This window comes from Schistosoma haematobium, chromosome 2 (assembly GCF_000699445.3).
Source record: "Schistosoma haematobium chromosome 2, whole genome shotgun sequence".
Lineage (NCBI taxonomy): Eukaryota > Metazoa > Platyhelminthes > Trematoda > Strigeidida > Schistosomatidae > Schistosoma > Schistosoma haematobium.
Window position 1 is genome coordinate 14637390 of NC_067197.1, and position 27524 is coordinate 14664913.

At 35.1% G+C, this 27524-nt stretch overlaps 2 protein-coding genes across 3 annotated transcripts; one reads left to right on the plus strand and one right to left on the minus strand.

Annotated features, from left to right (window-relative positions):
* The first annotated feature begins 1875 nt into the window (after nucleotides 1-1875).
* MS3_00006282 (uncharacterized protein) lies at nucleotides 1876-4924 on the plus strand. Its single transcript, XM_051214413.1, has 4 exons — nucleotides 1876-2725; nucleotides 2761-3194; nucleotides 3241-3301; nucleotides 3335-4924. Exons 1-3 carry the CDS (start codon nucleotides 2434-2436, stop codon nucleotides 3277-3279), a joined length of 765 nt encoding a protein of 254 aa, XP_051067581.1. The 5' UTR covers nucleotides 1876-2433; the 3' UTR covers nucleotides 3280-3301; nucleotides 3335-4924.
* Nucleotides 4925-5176: 252 nt separating this feature from the next.
* Nucleotides 5177-27366, minus strand: MS3_00006281 (uncharacterized protein). 2 transcript variants are annotated; one of them, XM_051214412.1, is made up of 12 exons: nucleotides 27277-27366; nucleotides 24291-24335; nucleotides 23741-23788; nucleotides 22213-22263; nucleotides 21916-21966; nucleotides 20414-20449; nucleotides 19833-19886; nucleotides 18492-18527; nucleotides 17152-17187; nucleotides 11586-11621; nucleotides 10246-10281; nucleotides 5177-5457 (listed from the first exon to the last, which is right to left on the minus strand). In XM_051214412.1, exons 1-12 carry the CDS (start codon nucleotides 27326-27328, stop codon nucleotides 5450-5452), a joined length of 489 nt encoding a protein of 162 aa, XP_051067582.1. In that variant the 5' UTR covers nucleotides 27329-27366; the 3' UTR covers nucleotides 5177-5449. The 2 variants fall into 2 exon arrangements, with proteins under 2 accessions (XP_051067582.1, XP_051067583.1); XM_051214411.1 differs by lacking the exon at nucleotides 18492-18527 and having other exon boundaries at nucleotides 5209-5457.
* Nucleotides 27367-27524: the final 158 nt, after the last annotated feature.

The window sequence follows — 27524 nt, forward strand, 5'->3', positions numbered from 1 at the left end:
AAGCATACACCGGTTGCTAACGTCGAATTGATGCCAACTTTAGTTTACTAGTCATTTTCCCGTGAACTTATATCTTTGATTATTGAGAGAAAAATAACATTTATTGCCACTATTTTTAATAGTTATCGATCTGAAATCAGTTTAAATATTTTACGTTTGTTTAAACGCTTAATTGATATAGTCTAAACATGCCAAGAGTGAAACAGTCATCATCAATGATATCCAATGATCTTCGTACTGTATCATGAAGTTATAAAGGTCGAAAACGTGTACCATTTGGGAATAATCCATTGTTCTAGTGATAAAACGTTCACCAAAATACCCGAAGCTGCTAAGTTTGAAACTTTATATGGTTGTGGATGTTCTATAATGAATAGGCCCTTACTAAGAAAAAAGTATATCTACTATCGCACGGTTCTCAATAATACCACAGGCGAAGTCAATTCTTGACGAATCCCATCTGCAGATATTGTGTGTATGTGTTTGTTTAATGAATAGATAATAATAATTTACATTATCAGTTTATTATTTAACAAATTAAGAATGCGTAGTAAAGAATATTTGGCGGGTAAAAAGTAACAAGCCTATGTACGTATATCAAGTTCATATGAGATAAAACGTGATCATAGAAATCGTTACATCTTGCAAAACACCGAAACATATTTACTTACTTACGCCTGTTAACCGCCGTGGAGGAGCATAGGCCGTCCACCAGCACTCTCCATCCAACTCTGTCCTGGGCAATCCTTTCTAGTTGCTATTCATCCTTATCATGTCTGCTTCCAATTCTCGACTCAGTGTATTCCTTGATCTTCCTCCTTCCGTTTACCTTCATGATTCCAGGTAAGCACTTGTCACGTGGTGCAGTTTGGTAGTTTCCGCAATGTATATTCTATTCACCTCCAGAGTCTTTTCCTAATTTTCTCTTCAGCTGGAAACTGATTTGTTCTCTCATACGGTATGCTGTCGCTGACGGTATTCGGACAATGGATATTGAGTGCCTTGTCTAAACAACTGTTTATAAATACTTGTACCTTTTTGATGATGGTTATAGTAGTTCTCCACGCTTCAGCTCCGTACAGTAGGACTGTCTTGATGTTCATATTGAAGATTCTCACTATGATATTAGTGTGTGAAACACTGAAACTACTACACATGTAGTTTAATGTCTTACAATGAATATATGTAATTTACTCCAGTATATGTTTACAGTTTATTTCAATTCATATCATGTCACCAAGCTTTTTATTCATTGCTTTTGTTTCGGTTAGGTTTTTTTTTGTGTTGCTAAGAAAAACAACTCCAACCGAAACGAAAGCAATTTGTAGTAGTTTCAGTGTTTCACACAGCATTTTAAACTGTATTTATTCAATGAAAGAAGAAAAAATACACTTCATACTCACATCCATCACCAACTTCTGTTTTATTGTATAAGAAAAAAAGAGAGAGAGAATATGGTCAAAATAGTAACTTTATATCATTAAAAGTTATGCAACTAGTATTATATTTAGAAACAAACAGTATATACTAGAACAAGATGTCACTTATTGAATTAAGATTTAATTGTTAGTTAGCTAGTATATCCTTTACACTAGTCTCAGAACAAAACTAACCAGTTGTTTATTATTCCATAATTTCTAATGGGTCACTCATTATTAAGTAGAAATGTTTACAATTTGATCTAATCATAATTTATGTAATGACATTGTTCTTGTACATATAAAATGCAACATTCAATTGAATAGTAGGTTCCATTAATTATATTCATAACTCTTAGTAATTTGAAACTGTTAGGATGTGCAGAAAAATATACCAATAATTATCATGTTAAGTCTAATGGTGGCCTTGGACTTTAAATGTACGCTCCCTATTGGTCGATATTTATTTCACTTGTTAAATATTGTATAAATGTTGGGTTTTAATTATCCCTGCGGCATTTTTTTTTAAAAAAAACCCCACCCTTTTTTAAAAATTTTTTTCAACCCCAAATTTACAATATTTTTCATACCGTTTCGTCCAATGAAAAGACTATTTTCATAATTCGTTTCAATTGGTTAGTCATGTATTGTCAAATAGTTATAAAATATCAGTACTTGTCGACGAAATACATTTTAATCATCATTATGGAGGAGAGTGACGTTCCGAGTACAAGCGCTGTTGTTTCTAACGTAACGGAAATGGAGGAAGTCTTTTTGACTACATTGTTTCTCGTTGCATTCCCATCGCTTGAAGCGTTGAAGTCCGCTATCACAAATTATGAAAGATCGACTTACAGTCATTATATAGTTCGAGATTCGCATTTGAGCAGAGATGAAAACTCGTATATTAAATTTGTATGCTGGTCATATAACATCTAGCGGTTCGTCACGTCGTATCAGACGGAGGAGGTAAATTGATTAATGTTATTAAAATTTTTGGTCATGAAGAGCTTCCATGAACACTCAATGCCCGGCCTTCATATATTGTAAGATCATAGACGGCTACTGGACTGTTGTACGTGGGAATGTGCATCACAACCACGAGTGCAATTCCCTGAGGTACCAAGGTAATTCATGGGTGCGCAGGTTAACGGATGGGGAGTTTCAAATTGTGAGACCGCTGCTGATATCTGGTACCGCTGCATTCCATATAAAGAATTTTGCTTACCAATCTTTTGGGAAACGTCTGACAGATCAAGATGTCTGTAATATGCGGTACAAAGTGTTCTCACGTGCGAACCTTCCTGGTAAGCAATTTGCCAATTTATAATGTACAGCATAGGTGATTACGGAAAATTACAAGCTCACATAACATCCTTGGGCGGGCTTTGCGAATACGAACTAAACGATGATAACTGTCTATCGTATTTTTTCCTCATGACTGCTGAGCGAATGAATTTGACAGTTCGTTTCTGTGATGTTATTGGTTTTGACGGGACGTACAAGACGAATAACGAGAACGTCTATTTATATCAGGTCGTAGCCCTTGATATGAATTTTAAGGCAATACCCGTTTGCATTGCATTTTTAAGTCGCGAAACGTCCGCCTTGATTTCTCGATTCCTCTTCTTTTTCCAACGGTCTACCAACAGTCGACAGGTGATAGGCATTGTGACGGATGATTCACCTGCAATAGCTGCTGCCATCACACAGGTCTATCCAAATGCCCACCATATTTCGTGTCGTGTACACCTTGTTCGCAATGTGATAATGAGGGTAAGTGTACCGTTCACTAACATTAACACATTAACCGTCAATGTAGAGGGTGCGATCAGAAATTATACAACTTTTTTTGGCCTAATGTTCAGTCGAACAATCGAAAGGTAAATCAAAATGTGCATAATATTATTTTGTAGTTTTAACAATGTACTAACATTAATTGAAAATTCCGACGAAACATGTCGATAGACATTTATTGAGTCAGACGACGTAGGCTTGTTCATTTACACTTCATGAAAATAATATTTCAAATGCTTGTCAAAAATGGTTACATTCGTAGTGTCTAGATATTTCAGGTTTCATATTACGGTTAACAATATTCACACATGACTGATTAAACACACTAGTTTTTATTACGACCGAAAAATGTATTTTAAAAAACAGAACTACAAATAATTTACAAGTGCAAACAAGAAACCGTTTCAATGGATTTTCAAATTAACCGTATTGAAATCTAACGTTTTCTAATTCTTATTTCGAAGGACCATTTACAAAACAACCATTTACTAAATATTCAGTGCATATTGCGGAAACATTATTACTTCTTTAATATTCCCTAAATGTCGTCTCATTAACCCATAGTTTACGGTTCGTTCGCCGTAATCAATAAATTATCAGGATGATTTATTAATATGTTGATTTCTTTTTCCCATGAACAGACCATGTGTTCCAAAAAAAATTATGCACAAACTTTGGTGATAATTTCATTATTATTTTGATATTCAATATTTGACTATCGACCTAATTCAGTAAGCACTATTATCAAATATTCAAACCGGTTTTCACTTTCTTTTTCCCAAAACTGGCTTTTTTATGTGGTACTTATAAGTATTCGTGGCAAGATAGCTAACGACTTCAATTGAAGGTTGACATTAAATCACTTAATCGGAAATCAAAAATTTATCTCACTATACACATTCACTAATAGTAGGATTGAACTTAAGTTGGTGTTTTTTTCTTAAAATGTCTAAATTCTTTTCACGACTAACATGACACAAATAGAATTATTCATAATCATTAAATTTCAAATGTAAAAATGCAAATTCTGACATTCAATCACAGCACTTGATGCTATTTCGATTTCAACTAATCAGATTACAAAGATGAACAGTTTACGACCAATTACAAAATGATTAAAGGTGACAAAATGTTTGTTCATTTTCACTTCACTACACACTAGCAAAACAAGTACATCAATCAACGATCAATGAATTTTTTTTCACACCCTACAATTTCTACGAAAAGGAGAGTACGAAATCTTAATTGCCGTAGGCATAATGTCAACCCAAATGTTGTTTTCTGTTTTATGGTACGATGTTGTCTGGTTGGTTGGTATATAAACAAAGTATGTCTGAAATACAGTGATTCATATCTCAGAGGCTAAGACTGGTGTTCTGACTCAACTGGCTGGGCTAGACAGCGAAGCAAGGCCAATCGGGACTCTAGGCCGTCCGTACGTGTTTTCCGTGTCACTGTAATCGATCGATAAATACGCTGCTCCATCTAAACTGCAATCCACACGTTACAACAGAAACAATAGATATAAATAATTCACTTGGTATTATTTGGTTTCTATCTTCCCATTGAGGTTTAAGACTGCAATTGATCAGTCTGTCATCAGCATATGTACATACTGTGCGTATGCCTCGATATTGCCTTAATTCACAAGCTTTTTGTAAGCAATGGTGGATAGTGGCTAGCAGCGGAATCCAGGTCGCGCATTTCGTCCTATTTGGGACTCGTCAGCTGGGTGTACCTGCATCTCAGAGTTGATGTTCACTATGGGACTCGAACCCAGTGCCATTCGCTTCAAATGCCATCGCGTTATCCACTTAGCTACTGAGTCCTGATAGCCACTTGCTTGTGCAATGGGGTGAATTTCAATTCACTTGGTATTATTCGACTTGTATCTTCCCATAGATACAAATAGTTTTATTGACTTTTGACAATTTCCTTGGTATCCAACCTAAGTGAAATACTTTTATTTGTATCAAAGGATAAGTATATTATACGATAGTTTACATAGTATTCTCATCTATAGCTGTTAAATATAGTTTTATATTATACTTGAATAAATGTATCTTCAGATAATTAGTCATTTAAATTGAAAAAATTTAAGTTAGTAATATTTAGGTTAAATATGAGATCCTAGATAGAAATAGAGACAGATATTAACCGCTATTTAATTGACATAATATGCTAATAAGCATAGTACGAGGTTATAAGTGAATATCAATCCTTGGAGCTATTCATCATTGATCTAAAATTTAAAAAGGTATAAACAGAAAATCTTTCAACAGTCTTAATTAGATTCACTATAGAATATTAGCACTTTTATATTAAAGGTCATCAACGTTTTAATGCAATAAATATTCGCTTACTTTTTAGGAATGACTCTTTAAAACAATCATATTTGAAAAAAAAACAGAACAATATATATTCCATATAAAAGAGATATCATTATATTAGAGTGAAGTATCCTGATTGTTCCAATTTACAATGTTAAGTTTCGTTTAATAATATTTAGTGGCCCTGAATCTGATTCCAATTGGATCGTATGAATGTTATTGAAATACATATGTCGGTTATCTTTGTATATAATCATCGACTTGATTCGCGTTAGGGAATAACGGGATTAAATAAATCAAATACGAAAATGGATCTTCGAATACATATATATTATTTACACTCATTGATCTGAACAGGCAATCAAAGAGACGAAGCGAAGGAAGCAAAGAGAAGAGAGTGAAGCGAAACGACGAGCAATGGAGTAGGCGTGTGAGCCAACTCCATTTAATCAAGCGTTATTTATAGCCAGATGAAAATAAGTTATAGATATGTGATGAATAGGATAAAAAGTGTACACACATACGCTCATATAAAAACAGTCAGGGTTGATAAGTGAATAATTAACAAGGTCAAAATGTGACTCAAGAAGGATGGATAAATTGGCCTTTCAAGTAGCTAGAATACGTTGTATGGGCTTAACACAATAACCAACACTACAATATTCAAACTGACTTCATTAAACAAATACATAAATAAGAAATATTTCTGTTCAGTTTTACAGTGTACTTCAACTCTGTTTAAAAAAAGATATTTGTCAATGTGTTTTTTTTTGGGGGGGGGGGTAATTGTTTATCTGAATATTTGACTGATCATGAAACTTGATGATACGTTCTTATAGTTCGATTTTCCAATAAAGGACACTCAAAAATTCTGATTTATATTTTCAATAACCTACATAATGTTACTTATTTCCTTTTTGAAATAATTCTCTACAATTTCATGATGACTATGAACCAGGCAAAATTAGTTGCCTCTCCATTTGGGCTAATAAATTAAAATGTTTATTCATTTGGTCAGAGGAAATATCGTCCCATTGGTTTTTACCAACTTTGAACTTACAAATAAAAACGCAAACAAGTAAATCAGTTCAATATTAATGAACTGAATACTGTCCGTGATGTCATTTAAAAGTAGTCGCCAAATCAATAGATCTCAATAAGCAGGCAGAACTATGAGGCAATCGATATTTAAATAACATTTGATTTGCGTTCAAACATCCACTTGTAAAATATTCCAGAAAGAAATGAATTGACTACAAATATTATCTGTAGTAAGTCCAGACACACAACTCTGAGTATGGCACTTTATTCGTGAACTTACGTGATGTAACTATTCAATAATTAGGTTATGTATATTTATATTCCCCTTATTATAAGCTTCATTTTGACCTATAATTTATTATTGTACGACTTACGGTCCTTAAGCTATGTTCAGTTTATTAACTACTGCCTCTCACGTTCACAGCCACTTTTTGGCTTTATTGTGTACACATGTTATTTTCTATTTTATGGTACGTTGTGGTCCGTCTGGTTGATATATAAACACAGTATGTTTGAAATAAATGATTCGATTCATATTACAGAAGCTGGTATTGAATTCTGGACTCAAGCGAACGGGCTAGGCGGACATAGGACCAATAAGGACGCTAGACTGCTCATACCGGTTGAATGTCATTGGTTTGGCATAGTGCGAATATTGTATAAGTCGTATTTTGATTGGTGGATAAATCACGTGATTAAAGCCGGACATAAAATCATAACAGTACATGAGTGAATTATCTCTAGGAGGGTCCATTAGGTCTGATACAAACCAGAGCAATGGCTATAAACTGTTCTGTAACTAGTACATAGGGGCTGACACTAAAATTGTTTGTGGTATAGACGACCCATAACTCTAATGGTATAAAGGTAAGTAATGTATTCATTTACTACTACTGTTGGAGTCAACCAAACCATCTTTACCTATGTGTATACTATGAAGTGTAAAGCCTCGGTCTATGCATTCTATGTATGCATGTAACGTATAATTGCTAGCGGAATCATCTATATCTATTTGTTTACTTTAGAGCGCATAGGTGTCTGAGGTGTACATTCTCTGTATACATGTAACGCATACTTGCAATGTTTTCCACGTTCTGTACAGGTGTATTCACTTTAGCTTATAGGGACCTACTTTTATGAAGAGAACGCGATTGGCATAATGGAAACAATTATAACCAATTGTACCAGTGATTGTTTTACTGTATCTGTTTGTTTAACTGTATTAAAACCTTACCTTCTTCCGTTAACTGTGACTTTGCACGCATTCGTGTACGCTACGTAGTCCCGCTTGTACTCTTTGGTACGATCTCGGTACTCTTTCGACACCACGAGATTGTCAACAAATATATTCTATTACGACCGTCAATTGCCTTTTGGTTTTTTGGTCTATGAAGGGATCAAACCTAATATCTGATAAGTAATCTTCCTGTAGTGGTAATCATAGTCGATCGCGACTCGACGCCTATTACAAGCTCTAAAAGCCTTTGGTTTATTACAAAGTTTTAGAATGAAATAGGAAGATGAAACTGTATGGAAGTAAACTGATAAGGTGTCCGTCTGCTGCACACAAAGTATAGCTGAATTGAATTGCCTACTTGCACAAAAATTATATCAAAGTAAACTGCTAAAATATCGGTTCGTCTTAGCATTTTCCTGTGCTCCAGTCTCTCACTTATTTACTAAAGATCTTTTATTTTCTTTCCTGATAACCCAATTGGCCTTCATACTTAGTTGGGTCAAGTTAAACAAACCAATATCGTATGAATTTTATTAAATTCGTTCAGAAAGATTCGATTCGGTCTGGTCATCTAAAAAATGTGTTTTTTAAGACAGGCCTGTGTGAAGGATGAGGTTTACGCACGGGATCAGCATCCCTATCCCGTAGAAAACAACATTGCTGAAAAACGCTTACCAGAACAAACAAATTAAACCAATTTAAACTCTGTCCTCCTAGAAGAAATATGACGCTTCATGGTAGAAGCCGAAATTCTTCGGAAATCACGAGGCCAATAACTCCTTTAACAACCTGAGCAATAATTAATGTAGGAACATGGAATGTCCGGACAATGTGAGAGACCGGGAAACCGGTAAAATAGATACGGAAATAAGGAGATACAACCTGGCAGTGCAATGAATAAGTGAAGCACCATTGGAATCAAGCTGTAGAGAAAAGATTAGATTCGGGAGAGATGCTATTGTACTTTTTTATGAACAAGAAAATGTTTTGCACACACAAGGAGTTGCACAGATACTGTTGGAAGAAGCACAAAAAACTCTTATAGAATGAGGATCTCATGAATCCGGGATCATCGAAGTGTCCTTCAAAGCTGCCATGACGGGCCGTGTCCGAAATCTGATACTGATACACGACATGCTGCGCGCTAACTTCACAACTGTCTACTTGAGCGAGAACACAATGGTAAAAGAGAAAGCATATTAGGCTACCAAATGAAATGCACCAGTCCTTCAAATCACTCCCGAATGCCATCGATTGATCGTCTCATTAGGCTGATTCTGATTAGCTTATCACATCAAAAAAAAGAAGGGGAGGATCATAATGAATGTTTTCCAGTGCTATGCACCCACCAATGATGGCAACGACTACGATAACGACCAGTCTTATGAAGGGCCACAGTTGATTGTACACGAATAACCATGAAAGAACCTGACCATCCTGATGAGAGACAAACGTCAAAGTCGAAATGGATAACACCGGGTATGAAGATATCATAAGACGACATAAACTGGGAGAAAGAAACGAAAATGGTGACAGATTCGCAAATTTAATCGCATTCAACAAAATATTTATAAGCGGCACTATATTCCGTAACAAACGCGTACACACAGCTTGATGGATTTCACCAGATCACAAAACACAGAACTACATCAATCATATGTACATCAAAAACATCAGAATATCCATGGCGGGCGTCAGAACAAAGATATGAGCTAACATAGCTTCAAATTACCACCTAGTTTTGAACAAAATAAAATCTGCGCTAAGGAAGCACTCAACAACTAGAGAAACAGAATTACAAAGCTTCAATACAAACTTCCTTCGACATACTGACGGGCTCAAACAATTCAAGATGGATCTCAACAACAGGTTTTAAGCCTTGCAAGATCTACTCAAAAAAGAAGAAATTACGACTGAGGACAACAGGAAAGGGATCAACGAAGCACTAACTACAATGTATCAGGAGGTGCCGGGCCGCGAGAATTATCATCATAAGAAATGCGTCTCTATGGAAACCCTGAACATTACTCAAGAAAGGAAGAACAAGAGAGTAATGGGGGGGACATTGGAGGCGACAAGTAGAATTACGCAGAAGATCCAGTAACGAAAGCAGAAGTAGCTTAAAAAAAGAGGAAGTATCGGAAAACTAAATGATATAACGAAGAAACTAGCAGGAAAATAGACTAAAACAGAGAGACTAGTCAAGGAAAAGAAGACGAGACAATCACTGAGATTCATCAAGACGGGAACAAAGGGGTAGGACAAATTGAGGAACTCCTGGAACGATCATCCCAAATGAAAATCCCATACATCGTGCCAATACACACAGACAGTTCTATACATCACACTTCACAAAAGATGGAAGGTATCAGGATTACTAACACCGAAATAAAGAGTGAGAAAGCAACATTACATGACTTACCAGGTGCAGCAGTAGTTGCTTTTGTTCCATGAGCAACTAAGAAACAAGAAACATAATAAAACGTATTAGTAAAAAGACAAAAGTAAAGCAATACGGCAACACTATTCACAAGTTAATTATGATTATAAAGTATTTATGATTGTTAAATCTGGGTCAAATCCATTTGGCAATACCTTATCTTCAACACGAACCACAAAACAGTTCTGCTGTATGGAGATGAGGCTTGTAGAACAACTAGAAGCATCATCAAAAAATTACAAGTATTTATAAAGAATTTTCTACTCAAGGTACTCAATATCCGTTGACCAGATTCCACCAGCAATAGCCTACTGTGAGAGAGAACAAACCAGCTTCCATCTGAAGAGGAAATTAGGAAAGTTCGTTGGAAGTGGATAGAACATACATTACGGAAATCACCAAACTGCACAACGAGGCAAGCACTAATTTGGAATACTGAGGGGAAACGGAAAATAGGTAGGCCATAGAACACACTGCACCGAGAATTGGAAGCAGGCATGAAAAAGGATGTATAGCAACTGGAAAGGATTGTCCAGGACAGAGTTAGATGGAGAATGTTGGTGGGCGGCCTATGCTCCTCCACAAGGGGTAATAGGCGTAGGTAAGTAGGTAAAGTATCTTCAACCACTCACATTTTGTAATCAAAGTGTAGAATATGAGGTGAAGATGCAAATTGGGAACGTCAAATTGGTTATTACATTGAGATATAAGGACCCTATATTATTTGGGGGGAGGATAATGTTGGTGTATCTATGGTTTAAATTCTAGATACCATTGATTTCATTACACAACCAACATGTTGAACATATACAATTCCATGATCCAGGTGAGTCTTTTCCAATTTCAGTTGTTAATTCTAATACTAATGAGCATATTCTAGATCATACAGTGTCTGTATCCAATACACAGTCTGACAGACATACAATGAACCTACAAAGAAGACGTTCAATTGATTTCAGAAACTTAGGTTCTAATTTAAGCTGTGGCGGCTGTGGTGTTAGTATAAACTAATGATTCTCGTGTACTTGAGTGACTGCCTGATTTTGAATGCCAAATACAATACGTCCATTTATGTTCATCTCGTTCTACTTGCTGTACATTGCACGATTTCGGGAAGTCCTAGTTATTACAATAATTCAAATACTTCTAATCATCACAAGAAACTAATCCATTTGTTCTACAGTACAGAAGAAGATTGTCAAGATTTAACAAAACTTATAGAAATTCATAAAACTCTAGTTCCATAAACTCATGACACAGATAAAACAAAACTGCAAAACATTCCCACGATTAATTTTTAAATAAGATAGGAAGCGACTTACTAGGTGCAGCAGTAGTTGCTTTTGTTCCATGAGCAACTAAGAAACAAGAAACATAATAAAACGTATTAGTAAAAAGACAAAAGTAAAGCAATACGGCAACACTATTCACAAGTTAATTATGATTATAAAGTATTTATGATTGTTACATCTGGGCCAACCGACCGCCACAGAATTGGTGATAATAACATGCGTACACGAAACGATTTTCGACGACATAATATAACTTCGAATTTCCAACGCGCTCCGTTTCAATTCGGGTTATCATCTGGATTATGATCATAATTTCGGAATTTTATATCACTATTTTAATTACACGCACATTATCTCACAAGGATTATTGAACGTAACTATATATATATATATATATATATATATATATATATATATAATTTAGTAAGTTTGATCTATGTTTTAAATCGTTTCATTGGTTACCATCACTGTTTTTATCGGTCTGTCTTTGTGTCAGTTTGTGATGATTTATTTTTGTGACATTTACATTTTATTCGCGTAGTATTTAATTTTTATTAATGTCTTCAAATAACGACACAATAGACCTTCGTTAAGCACCGTCCATGAGGTTCATTAACCTTACTATTCCTCCTTTTAAGGTCACTGACCCTCATCTTTGGTTCATTAGACTTCAAAGTTACTTTGTAGCTGATCGTTTTCACTTACAGCGAGATAAATTCGGTCATGGATGCCCACTACTTTCGGATGAACTAAAAGACAATTTGCGAGAGGTCTTAGCTAAGCCGGACGCAGGGAAACCATACGACGTACCAAAGCAGGCAGTAATAAAAGCCGTCTCGTCAACCGACCGGCAGCAGCTGCCCAGTCAGATGCAAATAAGAGATAGGACTCCGTCGCAGTTAAAAAATTATATGAGCAACACGATCGGGGCCAGAAACGTAGAGAAAAACATATTTTATCACTTGTGAATACGACGACTCCCACTGCGTGCAGCAGATGCTTGCAGTTGGGGACAGCAATGTCGACATAGACAGCATCACCAAAATAGCCGATAGGATTTTTGAGAGAATGGGACACACGAGTCCACATAGGCATATCTCCACAGAAGATGAAAGAATCGATGCGTTACAAGAAAAGATTGATGTTTTATGCCACAAACTGACGAACCTAATTCAGGACGACGGACAAAGAAGATGGTCGCGAAGTAGATCAAGAGATAGAAACCGATCATGCTGTAGAAGACGCTCAGCTCCTACAACACGCTGGTACCATCAGAAGTTCGGCCACAGAGCTAGAAAATGTAGATCACTATGTAAATTTAAACGATCTCACAGGTTGTCCGTAACGGCTGCGACAACTAGCACAGCTCTTAGAAACAGTCGTTTATTTTATGTCCAGGATAGAGTAACATGCACTCAATTCTTAGTAGACACGGGAACAGAAATAAGCGTCGTTCAACGAAAGACGAAATAATAATACAGCACTAACCCTTAAAGCAGCAAACATATCCGACATAAAAACATATGGGAAGCAAAAATTGAAATTGAATTTCGGTCTTAGCACTCCATTTTGCTGGGAATCCCTTGTCGTAGATGTATCCGTATCTATAATTGGTATTGACTTATTAAAGAATTTCGAATTACTAGTGGATTCCCAACGAAACCGGCTTGTAAACGGAGACCATTCAGTAGTGATAAAAGGAGTGACAACCGATCACGTATCAATGAATTTAGTGGTGTCAAAAGACAAAAGCGGGTCATATAGGTGGCTTCTAAATGAGTACGCTGATTTGACGAGAGCGTCATACAATAACAGAGATCTTAAACATACTGTACAGCACCACATTGCAACGAAAGGTTCACCGACTAACGCAAAACCACGAAGGCTAGGCCCAAAAAGGTTGAATATTGCGAAACGAGAATTCGAAAAATTAGTGAAACTTGGTATCATAAGGCCATCGAATAGTCCCTGGGCATCCCCGTTGTATATGGTTATCAAAGGGAATGGAGAAATCAGACCACGCTGAGATTATAGAGCTCTTAACAAACAAACTAATGTCGGATAGATATCCAGTACTGCACATCCACGACATCTCTACCTATATAGGTGCCACGGTCTTTTCAAAAATTGATCTTGTTCGGGCTTATTACCACATACACGTGGCACCAGAAGGTATACCCAAAACTGCTGTAATCACTCCATTTATCTTATTTACGATTTTGCAAATGCCCATCGGATTAACTAATGCAGCTCAAACCTTCCAGCAATTCATTGATCAGGTATTTATAGGTTTGACAGGAGTATACGCATATATCAATGATATGCTAGTAGCTAGCACTACCATGAAAGAACATCTACAACATCTATGACAGTTGTTTACGAAACTTCAGGAACATAGCGTGTGAATTCGGAAAGGGATCGTTGCGATTCCTGGGTCATATGACAAATTCTCAAGGTACCATGCCAGCTCCAACAAAAGTTGCTGCTATTCGTAATTATTCGTTGCCCGAATCACAAGGAAAATTATGACTATTCTTGGGACTAATAAACTATTATAGACGATTAATTCCAAACTGCTCAACAATATTACAACCATTGATGGACGCTTTGCGAAGACATACCCAAGCATTTCGTCTATCAACAGAGGCTATACAGGCGTTTGAGAACGCTAAGCGAGCGCTAGATCAGAAGACGATATTTGTACGACGAAAGAGCGAAGCACCACTAGTCGTCATGACGGACGCATCGAACATAGCAGTGGAAGCAGTACTGCAGCAGTTAGTAAACAGTACATGGGGACCACTTGCATTTTTCTCGAAGAGATTAAATCCTACTCAGACGACGTATAGTACGTTTGGAAGAGAACTGTTAGCGATTTACTTGGTAATAAAGCATTTGTTACATATGATAGAGGGTACCATTTTTACAATGTAACAGATCGTAAAGCAATCATAAACGAAAGCATGAAACGCCAAGCAGGATAACTATTCGCCGAGGGAAATTCGACAATTAGAAATTATTTCCTAATTTCCATCTAGCATACAGCATATTAAAGGCAATAATAACGAAGTGGCAAACGCATTATCCAGAACGATGATAAATGCTCTTATCTAGTCTGAAATCGATTATCACAAATAGGCAGTATTGCAAAATATAGATGTTGAGCTAAATAGACTAAGGTCTGCCAACACAACCTCTTTGGTACCCAAAGAAACTCAATTCGAAAAAGTAAACACCACGTGTAGTATCTCCACGGGCCAACCACGACCAGTTATTCCGAAGCCACTAAAACGAAAAGTTTGCGAAGCTATGCATAATATATAGCATCCTAGAATAAGGGCCACAATCAAACTAACCATCGAGCGTTTTGTATGGCCAAGTATGAACAGGGATATTCTCAACTGGACGCAAGCTTGTATAAAATGTCAGGAAATTGAGATACATAGTTGCACCAGTTCCACCGTAGGTTTTTTTCGTCACCACGATAGCGGGTTTGAGCGTATACATATCGATATTGTGGGACCGCTGCAGATTTCAAATGGTTCAAGTTATATTTTCACATGCATTGATAGATTAATGTGATCGCCTGTAGCAGTGACCGTCGAAGAAATTTCAGCCAAACTATAGCCAAAACCCTAGCGGACCATTGGATTTCTTAGTATGGAGTGCCTGCTAATATCACAACTGATAGAGGAGTTCATTTTGAGAGTCGCCTCTTCCAACAACTCACAAAGCTCTTCGGAATCAAACGTATTCAAGCAACATTCTACCATCCGATCGCGAGTGGTATGGTAGAGAGATTACATTAGCAAATTAAAGCATCTCTTACAGCTCTTATTAGCAAAAACGATTGGGCCAACAAGCCCCCATTAGTCATGTTGAGTTTAAGATCAGCAATTAAACAGGATATAGAATGTTGCCCAGCAGAGTTGGTTTATGGGACTATCTACGTCTACCAGAAGAGTTTTTCACCTCAGGCAAAAGTGCTCCAACTGATATAGTCAACTATGTACAGCATCTAAGGCAGCATATGAGTAATCTAAGAGTAAAGTTCCTGAGGCTACGTCAAATCGAGTGTACATACCAAAACAACTGATCGACAGTACCCATGTGTTTATCAGAAAGGATAATGTGCGGCCTCTCTTACAAACGGCCTACGATGGTCCATTTAAAGTGATTAGAGGAATTGATAAAATTATTACAGTAGATAAAGCTGGAAAAACGGCTGTAATTAGCATCGAACGAGTCAAACCAGCTTCCATCGACGCTGACAATCAACCAGTACATACAGATCCTTCGAAAACCGTTGAATCGCCAGAACGTGAGTCCCAATCATCAATGACATCGACGAAGAACAACGAAGAGAATCAGGCAATTACGAGATATGATCGAAGAGTGAAAAGGCCGCAACGATACATAGCTACGATTTTGAATTAATAATTTCTTTCACCTCTTCAGATGTGAATTTTGTTTGTAAATCTTTGTTTTATATGTGCACATAGGTACTTTTAACTTGTTTACTATTATATTCGACATATTTTGTATATTCTGATATCAACGTTTATAAACTTCTAAAAGCATTACAGTATTATTTTGATCCCCTATAATAATCTTATCTGACCTCACGAACGTGCGCGAACTCAAGCTTACAAGTATTTGTAATAACTTCCACGATAGTTCCTTCATACATCTTAATTTCGTAAATTTCGATATTTACTGCCCTGTTTAATTTAACAATTTTTTCACAAACACAGACACTGTTTTGTATTTTTGTTTGCTGGAGGGAGCTGTTATAGCAGCTCACGTGCAATTGAGTCTGTTCACATTTGATTTGGTTAAGCCCTTTTGCTAACTTAATCAACGGACAGTCATTTGCACAATAACAACTTATCTATACAATTGTACCTTTATTATTGTTGCACTTGTATGATATGTATGCTTGAGCATTGCTTAATGCCTACGCATAATATCCATTCCGCAAGCCTTACTACTAGTCGCTTAATTGATTCGACGATTCATTCACTTCACTATGCCTATATATATGTACATTCTAATCCTGTTCACTCACTTACTCGCTTGCCCGCTTTGTTTTCTGTACTACACTTTCATGCTTTCTAAGCGTACCTGTAATTTTGGCGATTTATGTGTTGTGCAATAATAAAAGTAATTAATACTTGGTAACCACCTTCCCATTATTACAGCGTTTAGGCGTTATCTAGTGAAGGTAATCATCACGATCTGTATACGAAGATTAGGGAATATATAAAATAGTGACCAACAAACTAAAAAATTTTTGGGTTCGATTAACTGCCTGATTTTGAATGCCAAATACAATACGTCCATTTATGTTCATCTCGTTCTACTTGCTGTACATTGCACGATTTCGGGAAGTCCTAGTTATTACAATAATTCAAATACTTCTAATCATCACAAGAAACTAATCCATTTGTTCTACAGTACAGAAGAAGATTGTCAAGATTTAACAAAACTTATAGAAATTCATAAAACTCTAGTTCCATAAACTCATGACACAGATAAAACAAAACTGCAAAACATTCCCACGATTAATTTTTAAATAAGATAGGAAGCGACTTACTAGGTGCAGCAGTAGTTGCTTTTGTTCCATGAGCAACTAAGAAACAAGAAACATAATAAAACGTATTAGTAAAAAGACAAAAGTAAAGCAATACGGCAACACTATTCACAAGTTAATTATGATTATAAAGTATTTATGATTGTTAAATCTGGGTCAAATCCATTTGGCAATACCTTATCTTCAACACGAACCACAAAACAGTTCTGCTGTATGGAGATGAGGCTTGTAGAACAACTAGAAGCATCATCAAAAAATTACAAGTATTTATAAAGAATTTTCTACTCAAGGTACTCAATATCCGTTGACCAGATTCCACCAGCAATAGCCTACTGTGGGAGAGAACAAACCAGCTTCCATCTGAAGAGGAAATTAGGAAAGTTCGTTGGAAGTGGATAGAACATACATTACGGAAATCACCAAACTGCACAACGAGGCAAGCACTAATTTGGAATACTGAGGGGAAACGGAAAATAGGTAGGCCATAGAACACACTGCACCGAGAATTGGAAGCAGGCATGAAAAAGGATGTATAGCAACTGGAAAGGATTGTCCAGGACAGAGTTAGATGGAGAATGTTGGTGGGCGGCCTATGCTCCTCCACAAGGGGTAATAGGCGTAGGTAAGTAGGTAAAGTATCTTCAACCACTCACATTTTGTAATCAAAGTGTAGAATATGAGGTGAAGATGCAAATTGGGAACGTCAAATTGGTTATTACATTGAGATATAAGGACCCTATATTATTTGGGGGGAGGATAATGTTGGTGTATCTATGGTTTAAATTCTAGATACCATTGATTTCATTACACAACCAACATGTTGAACATATACAATTCCATGATCCAGGTGAGTCTTTTCCAATTTCAGTTGTTAATTCTAATACTAATGAGCATATTCTAGATCATACAGTGTCTGTATCCAATACACAGTCTGACAGACATACAATGAACCTACAAAGAAGACGTTCAATTGATTTCAGAAACTTAGGTTCTAATTTAAGCTGTGGCGGCTGTGGTGTTAGTATAAACTAATGATTCTCGTGTACTTGAGTGACTGCCTGATTTTGAATGCCAAATACAATACGTCCATTTATGTTCATCTCGTTCTACTTGCTGTACATTGCACGATTTCGGGAAGTCCTAGTTATTACAATAATTCAAATACTTCTAATCATCACAAGAAACTAATCCATTTGTTCTACAGTACAGAAGAAGATTGTCAAGATTTAACAAAACTTATAGAAATTCATAAAACTCTAGTTCCATAAACTCATGACACAGATAAAACAAAACTGCAAAACATTCCCACGATTAATTTTTAAATAAGATAGGAAGCGACTTACTAGGTGCAGCAGTAGTTGCTTTTGTTCCATGAGCAACTAAGAAACAAGAAACATAATAAAACGTATTAGTAAAAAGACAAAAGTAAAGCAATACGGCAACACTATTCACAAGTTAATTATGATTATAAAGTATTTATGATTGTTACATCTGGGTCAAACGTAGACGTCATGATAAATCTTGGCAGGCGTTGTGAATAATAAGTGTGTTTTCATTGCTAATTCATATTCCACTTAGAATTTCAAGCGGAGTTTTTTGATCTAATTTGTTGATCAATTAATATTAATTGAGCTATCTTATTCTGTATAAACTATTCAGTGTTATTTTTAATTTACTTATTATCTCTAGAACTTAATGCAACATAAATACTTCTCAGTATTGGGGTTGTGAAGTTTAATAAGTTTTTGATTGAGATCATCCATAACCCCTACGCTGAAAATTACCATGTGCTCACTAGTGACTAGCTTCGTGAGAAAATCCTCGGAGTTCCAGTGAGAAGTCGTGACCAGTGGATCTAATCCGTGTCGGGTAGTGACAGGTATCCACCTCAGTACAATGGAAGATGGTCGCGCACTTTCGTGGATTGGTTGATGTTAGACACTAACACCATCGGATGCCGGCTCAGTGGTCCAGTAGGTCAAGCGTTCGCGCGCGGGACTGAAGGCCCTGGGTTCGAACCCCGAGAGCGGGATCGTGGGTGCGTATTGCTGAGGATTCACACAGTAGGACGAAACGGCCGTTCAGTGCTTCCAGGTTTCCAACGGTGATCAATCAATCAGTTCATGATCTCAATCAATAAATACTTCTTTTGTCCTTTTACGTAGTTACGAGTTATCTTTTCTTTAGTAGTTATTTACAGAACCAAGCAGTATAGAACTGATTGTGATTCGAGATCTATATCAGCATTGCTTATATAAGCGATTTTGAACCCAATTCATCAAATCTTCGTAAACATTTCTCTTCAATACCTATTCCATCAATTGTCACATTTTGTAAAAGTTGATAATTTGCAATTCGCATTACTCATTATATGTTCACAGAATACAATACTAGCATTATATATTATTTATTCAAGTTTAACTATACTCATTTCCATCGAAAATTCAATGTTACTGGAACATGTTTCAGTTATGTCAAACTTTTAACATAAATTTGAAATAAGGTTTTCTGAAGAAACATTGGACAAAAGACTATCCCAATAAAAATTTACGCATTCATTAACAGACCTCAATAATGTGCAAAATCTTATTTAGAATATGAACTTAGAGAAAATCCGGAAGTGTAATAGCATTAGTTACCAATTTTTCAATAATAAATCTTTAATTGTGAAATAATGCACTCACTTGTATGATTTTGTGAAATTTTCTGGTGTGTTGTTGTTGTTGGAACGTGGGGAGCTGAAAGAAAATATATAAGTTTTATGTTTAATATATAGAAATTGCATGCTGATTTCGTAAAATAATGTCTTATTTTATAAACAAAGATGGATAGTGGCTAGCAGTAGAATCCAGGACGCGCGTTTCGTCCTATTTCGGAATCGTCACCTGGATGTACCTGCATCTCAGAGTTGATGTTCACTCTATCCATCTTTGCTTATAATGCTTGTGAATTAAGGCAATATCGAGACAATTCACACAGTATGCACATATGCCAATAAGAGACGGATCAGTTGCAGTCCTAAACATCAATGGGAAGATTCGAGTAAACAATACCAAGTGAATTTAATGTTTAATTTTGTATGTAATATTTGCTTTGGTTTCATTAATATATAATTGTAGGAAAATTATATTTGGATTATGTTAATCAATGATAATAAGTAATTCACTGTAACGTTACTTGGAATCATTTTACTAGCATTGGTACATAATTTCCCTCCATAGCATATGAAGAAGTAATGTAAATATTTAAACCAATATGCACTCACCTACTGTAGAGTTGTGAACTTGTGTCTGAGGTAAATCTAGGGACGTATGCAAAGCGTTAACAAGTAAGCTAAGATTCTTGTATGAAAAACGATTGGTTAAGGTTTGTGAAAATAGTCTGAAAAAGGTTGTTCATGTGTATAAAGAGATGAACTCAGAGAAGTGATGGGATCCCGGCACTTTTGGTAAAAAAAAGCTTTCTTGATGTTGATAAGAAATGATGCTGCAAAGGCTGAAGTTTTATTGGGATAGTTTGGTAAAGTGGCTTCTACCAACGATGAAGAAAGACCAACCGTTAATTATAATAATGATGACTTGTCGATGGATCATCTGATTAATAAGAAAGGAGTTGTTTTAGGATTAATTCAACACTCCAGACGAGATAAGTCTAATGGTCTCGAAGGTATTCATCCCAAGATTATGACAACCCTGAGTGATGTAATTACCAAACCTCTGACAAAACTGTCTGGTATGTCTCTTTTGCAGTCTAAATTATCAAGAATAAAGACCTAGTTAGCAACAATCAGCCCGTTAGTTCAACCGTTGGAGTCGCCAATCTAAGGAACAATATTATTCAGGAGGGTTATCTAAACCATGTGAAATGGAATAATCTTTTAGTTAGGAGATAACATGGTTTTAAGAAAGGCTTTTCATGCTCAACATATCTTTTCATTGCAAGCTTATATTGGACTGCAGAGAAAGATAGTAATACTCTGTGAGAAGCAATTTTCATAGGTAACGTTAATTGTTGTTTTCATCAACTGCAGACCACAGCCACTAAAATATATAGAGACTTAGATAGGGTAAACCAACTTATTGAAATGAATCAAACACTGCATGATAAATTGAGTACTCCATTTGCACATATTTCTTGATTTGTCTTGTTCTTTTATTCCTGTTCCTACTCCTACTGTTTTTTTCTTTATTTCTCTTCTCCTCATATTCTTCTTTTATCAGTAAGAAGCCTACTCCCAATTCCTGATACATACTACTTATATCTGTTCGTATAAGTAGCATACATTACACTACCACTATGGTGTAGTGATTAAGCTCGTCTCATAAAGTGAACGCCGTAGACATAGACTACCTGTTCAGTTCTCTGTTTCTAAAAGTCTTTGTGTCTTGAACCCTGAATAAGAAACCGAATATGAGGAGTGTAAATGGGGGTATACTTTTAGGGTTTGTTCATATAAAAAATAAGTTTTATTTATGAGATTTAGGGTAGGTCTTAGGTGTTAGGAGTCTCTTAAAATGATTTAAAAACTGGCCTATTGAGTTGCCTAGTGAGCTCCGTAAACTCTTCCAATCAAAACTAGTGCCAATAAATTGAAGATAAAACAGTACATCCCTTGTTTCATTGAAATGTACCCTTAACCACATACCACGGCTATTAATATTCGAACCCTGTATCAAATCAAGTAATGAGCTTCTATTGAAAAACTTCTATTTCTGAAATTGACATATATTCTCAATATTATAATACTTTACATCAATCTACACTTACTCGTAGTGGTGACAGGAACATTTTTACTTGATTTTTGAAGTTCACATTTACCTAAAGAATTAAGAAATGTATGCTGCGTTTAATACATGAACAAGGTAGCGCAATAACATCAAATAATGTTTAACTTTGATCTCATTAGCAACATCACTTTCAAAATAATAGTTTTTAGAAAGATTGTATTAAAACTATACTAATTAGCTACAGAATGTTGTACAAATAACTGAAATATTTTAGACAACTTCACAACTATGTTATTCTGACATACAAAAAAAATATTATGCGTAATTATACACTCACCTGTACCGTTGCATGAAGTTCGATTATTTGATTTCTGTGGTATGTGGATATCTAACCGAAAAAAGGTGAATTGTTTACATGCTCTGAAGGAAGTGTCATAAAACTAATAAGATTCCAACAATGTCTTTTCATTACTCTGAGATGTATAGAAAAGTTCGACTTGAAAGTGATGAATATTAACCTAAACTTACAATAGAGTTAGATCAAGAAAATTAATTGAGAAGTTTGTTACAGAAACATATAAATGGTCTATATCAACTATTATCTGATAGTTACAATATATGGATCATGATCCACCCCATAGGGTATTGGTCATTTCAACACAGACTTAGTAGGTATGGTATCTTAAGATTTACACACAGACAAAATAAAGAAGTATAAGTTACGGTAGCGATCCATTAAATTATTGTAATTTCAGAGTAAATACTTAAGACTCAGTAGGTAATAAACTTTTTGGATAACAGTCTAGATTTGAGTTAGAATTTGTGAATTGGTGAGCGAATGTGGCTAACACCAATCAGTTATCCCTAACACCTTCAGAAATTAATCCCAAATAAATTAAATATTTTCAGTGAATAGGTAATAATTTCTTACACAAAGTGACCCCAAATTCCCTGGTACAGCCGAGAGTGGGGAGAGTCAGCTCACCCTTTCGAAATACTCTCATATGGCCACGTGTATAAACCCACTGCCAGGGAAGTCCTACTCACTGCTCTCTCGTAGAGGTGGTGTTGTTCATGAAATTGAGAGGACGAAAAGCGAATGTCCAGCGCTTTAACCGGGTTGATGGATACGGAAAGTCCACCTAGAGGAGTTTGAAAACCCTGATTTCAAACCAATGGTGCACATGGGCTCCAGTATCCTGAGGGAACAAATGGCGTATGAACTAATCGTTGGTCACCGGCTACCATGGGATTGTATCTCCTGACGTTGCTCCACTGCTTTGTGGGTCAGACTTTCAGGTCGAAGGTTCGGGGTGCTTGAAATTGAGCACCCAGCCAGTATCTTATCCCTCACACAAATCGAATGATTTATGTGGTGCATATCTATTTGGTGCCTCCATGTACCAATGTTTATGTGTTTAAATAAATAAATAATAAACCTATAAAAATAACATAATTGTATCTTGATTACCGTTGTTTTAATTGTCATATAGAAAATTTGTGAATTTACAATTTATATAACACACCATTATGGTCAAATATAATATTTACACCATTTGTCTAAATATTATATCTCGAAGATTAAATATACTGGTTAATCTCGATAAACCAATTTGTTTCTATTAAGCTTTTAGCACAAATCTGAAGTTAAAATCTCTGAGAGAACACTGTACGAAAAGACAATCTCACAGTACATATAAACAAAAGCATCAACAATCCCAAATAAACCGAAAAGAAACCTTAATTAAAATAAAAATTTAGCAATCTCTAGGATGTATCTCGGAATTGATCATCAATAAATTACGAATTCTTGCCATGTACCCATCCATTTTCAATGATAATCTTGTAAAACGTATTATACTTACTAGGATCTGTCAAATTTTTCAAGGTAAGCATCTTTGAAGCAGATGAATCTGGAAAAAAAAACATAAGACTCATGTTATTCTATTTTATAAAACTCAGCATCCAAATATGTTTGGTTTAACACAGTATAGTTTTGATTGTTAAAAGCTATATATTTCTTTGATGATTTTGATTTTCATCATTGCTCTGAAGAAGTCCAGACAAGTTAGCTGGACAAAACGTTGGAATGATTTAACTTTCAATCGCTGAGATTATTTCAAATATAATTTTCACATATAATGACTTCTCTATACTCGGCGCCCAATTTTTGTCAAATTATTCGTTCTAATATTGACAAATATTTGTTTAAACACACGTTATATGTTGAATACAAGGAAAATGCAGAATGGCTTTTGTTGAATAATGTTTAATTGTGGTTGTAATAGTTGCCTTAACTTCCTCAAAATTCATTACCATTATAACTTGCAATACTTTCTAATAAAATTATACTGATGAGATTAGTAAAAATAAAATCTATACTATACGTGTCAAACTATTGAACAATTTACCCACCTGATAATTTGTCTGACTTCACGGTTCTTGCTGATACATGTTCAACTAACAAAATAATAATTCCATTTGAAAGTCATACAAAAGTATAACAATAAATAAAACTACAATTTGACTATATCTGTTATATCCGGTAAAGATTAAATTACAGGTAACTTCCGAGGACTATTCATGGACTAATATTCTATAAATATTCTTATTGTATAACTACTCAACAATTACACTATGTATATTTATATTCCTTTTATGATAAGCTTTATTTTGACCTATAATCTATTATTGTACGATTTACGGTTCTTAAGTTATGTTCAGTTTATTAACTACTGCCTCCCACAATCACAGCCACTTTGTGGGCTTATTTGTGTACAAATATTATTTCCTACTTTATGGTACGTTGCGGTCTGTCTGATTGATATATAAACCGGGTATGTCTGAAATAAACGATCTGCTCTGATTCGGAAGCTGGTATTGTGTTCTGGACTCAAGTGGAAGGGCTCGGAGGACATAGGACCAATAAGGACGCTAAACTGCCCATACCGGTTGAACGTCATTGGTTGGCCTAGTGTGAAGATTCGTATAAGTCGTATTCGGATTGGTAGATAAATCGTGTGATAAAAAAACCAGACATCCAAGGTCATAACAATATCATCTTCACTGTTAACATTATAATATTGTGTAATAGACAATATAGTTACTTAAGGGGTTTACTTTGTGAATAAGCATTTGCATTATTTAAAACTGAAGCTTTCGAAAATGAGAATGAAAGATTCGTGTTAAATTAAAATTAAAAGGTTTAGTAAACACTAGGTCATTTTATATCTACTCACACTTAGTCTAAACTTAATTATCCTACCTTTTTTATATCATTCAACTAGATGTCATTAATATATAGTCTAATATAGTCTAAATGTTGATTTCATCCACAACGTTATCAATCGTCACTGTGTTTATTATACCTAACACTTCTGGTCATTTTTCATATCTGTTTAGAGAGTAAACGCTACAGATCAGAATGTAACTTTCATTAAAGATTTCATTTTAAACTCCAATTTTTATTAGGTTTGTGTTTTTTTTAATTCAGGATGTTGGATAACAGTATAATGGGTATATCCATAACGGACAGTTAAAAAAGAATTTTAGCCTTAATTTACACAGTGAATAAATAGATATTATCTTTGGTTTCATATTTCACTGTTTTCACTTTCTACAATGTTTATGTTGATTAAATTTATGTTGTATTATTGAATTAGACTATTATTTTAGGGATTTCTTTTCAATAGTTGAGATCATGAGTCGATTGAATCTAGATCACCATGGAAAACCTGGAAACACATGAACGACCGTTTCGTCCTATTGTGGGACTCCTCAGCAGTGCGCATCCACAACACCGCCTCGCGGGATTCGAACCCATGATCCATCAGTCTCGCGCACGAACGCTCAACGACTAGACAACTGTTCATTAATTTGTATTGCTTATTTAGCTATTTACTACTTATTTCTTTTTCTTAAAGATTATTTATAACTGAAAAACGAATGGTTAATAAATGAAGCAAAAATCATACTTTTCATAAAATTAAACTATCGAGTGAAATTGTATAGAAACTTTTGAGTATATGTTTTGTTCGTTTTCTTTTTGACATTTGTTTTTACTATCAGAAGGGGTTTTGTGGATATTAAAATAATTTTGATAGTTGAGATTATGAGTCATTTAAAACTAAAGCACCATGGAAAACCTGGAAGCACTGTTGAGAAGTCCCATAGTCGAACGAAACGGCCGTCCAATGCTTCCGAGTTTTACACGATGGTCTAGCTTCAATTGACTCATGACCTCAACTATTTATTTTTACATTTAAGGAAACTGTAATAAGCACTTAAATCTTTATTCGTTAATAAATAAAAAGAAAAGTAGTAGTAGGAGGAGAATATTTTCCAATAGAAGATAAAGAGATGATAGATGCTTTAAGTACTTTCAGTAAATACTTAAAACTTCCAGTTTCCACGATCAAAATATGAAGAGACGAAATACATTTGATTGAGCTTTCTTTTTGTTTTAAAGTTAATTCTATAAATGAAATCATCTTCACAAATGGCCAAATGGAATAAACAAACGATTACTTTATTTATAATACAAATTAATTGTAACCGTTAAATGTTTTTTTTCTTTAAAAAGTAGGTCGAGACTATAATTTATGGATGATCTTTGAGCGACGCTAAAGTGACCTTGACAGTGTCTACCTACTTACTAGAATTAAATGAGAGTTGTAAAGCAGTTTAAAGAATAAAGATTGTAGTGTCAGTCATTATTTTAAGCCAATGTATCTTATTCTAGCTTTCGGACATTCCATTCTATTCATTCTACTTGATTCATATTTTGACCTTGTCAATCATTCGCTTATCACTCTTGTCTGTTTTTATATGAGCGTATATGTGTGTGCACTTCATATCCCATGACTGACTCATCACATGTCTGTAGTTTATTTTGTCTGCCTATAAATATTGAGTAACGCTTGACTAAAATGTAATTGGCTCCCCAGCCATCTTCCCTGCGTGTCATTTTGCTCTGCTCTGCTTCATTTGCTTCATATACAAAATATATGTATTCAAAAGTCAATTCTCGTTATTCGACTTATTTGATTCCGTTATTGACTAACGCGATTTAAGTCGACGATTATATACGAGAATAGGCGATAACAAACATTCGTACGATCTAAATAGGAGTCAGATTCACGGGCCACTAAAAGATTATGATTTACAATTGATGGTTAAGGTTAGGAATTAGATTTAAAGTTTTTATTACAAACTGACATTAGCTATAATACCAAGATGCTATTTAGCCAAATGGATGAATGAATTTCGTACCAAAATTCAAGACCTATTATCCTAAATCTAATTAGTTCATCCAATAAATTATAGCCTCATCAAAAAAGTTAGAATGTAGGAAAACAAAACAATAATTATAACCATGTCATCAATTATAAAGTCAACTTACACTTTCCATTAGTAATGAAATATAAAGCATAAATTAGGATAATCGCATACATGTTGTGTTTTGTTTTTCTATTATAAAAGTTTCAAATTGTTTCATCTCTTTATATAAATAAATTTTTATAGATTGTTGTTTTGAAATTGTTTTCTCTTTTTCTTTCTCTATTTTCTATATTTACACAAATCTCGTATTTGTTTTACAAAGAAAAAAAAGGAAAGAAAACAAGACGAGGTTTATTTACCTATCAAGTT

Coding starts and splice junctions, on each gene's coding strand:
- MS3_00006282 (XM_051214413.1), top strand. CDS start 2,434: ATGAACACTCAATGCCCGGCCTTCATATATTGTAAGATCATAGACGGC. Junction 2,726..2,760: donor CTCACGTGCGAACCTTCCTG/GTAAGCAATTTG, acceptor TGTACAGCATAG/GTGATTACGGAAAATTACAA. Junction 3,195..3,240: donor TTCGCAATGTGATAATGAGG/GTAAGTGTACCG, acceptor CCGTCAATGTAG/AGGGTGCGATCAGAAATTAT.
- MS3_00006281 (XM_051214412.1), bottom strand. CDS start 27,328: ATGTATGCGATTATCCTAATTTATGCTTTATATTTCATTACTAATGGA. Junction 22,264..23,740: donor GAAAAATTTGACAGATCCTA/GTAAGTATAATA, acceptor TTTTTCGGTTAG/ATATCCACATACCACAGAAA. Junction 11,622..17,151: donor AGCAACTACTGCTGCACCTA/GTAAGTCGCTTC, acceptor CTTGTTTCTTAG/TTGCTCATGGAACAAAAGCA.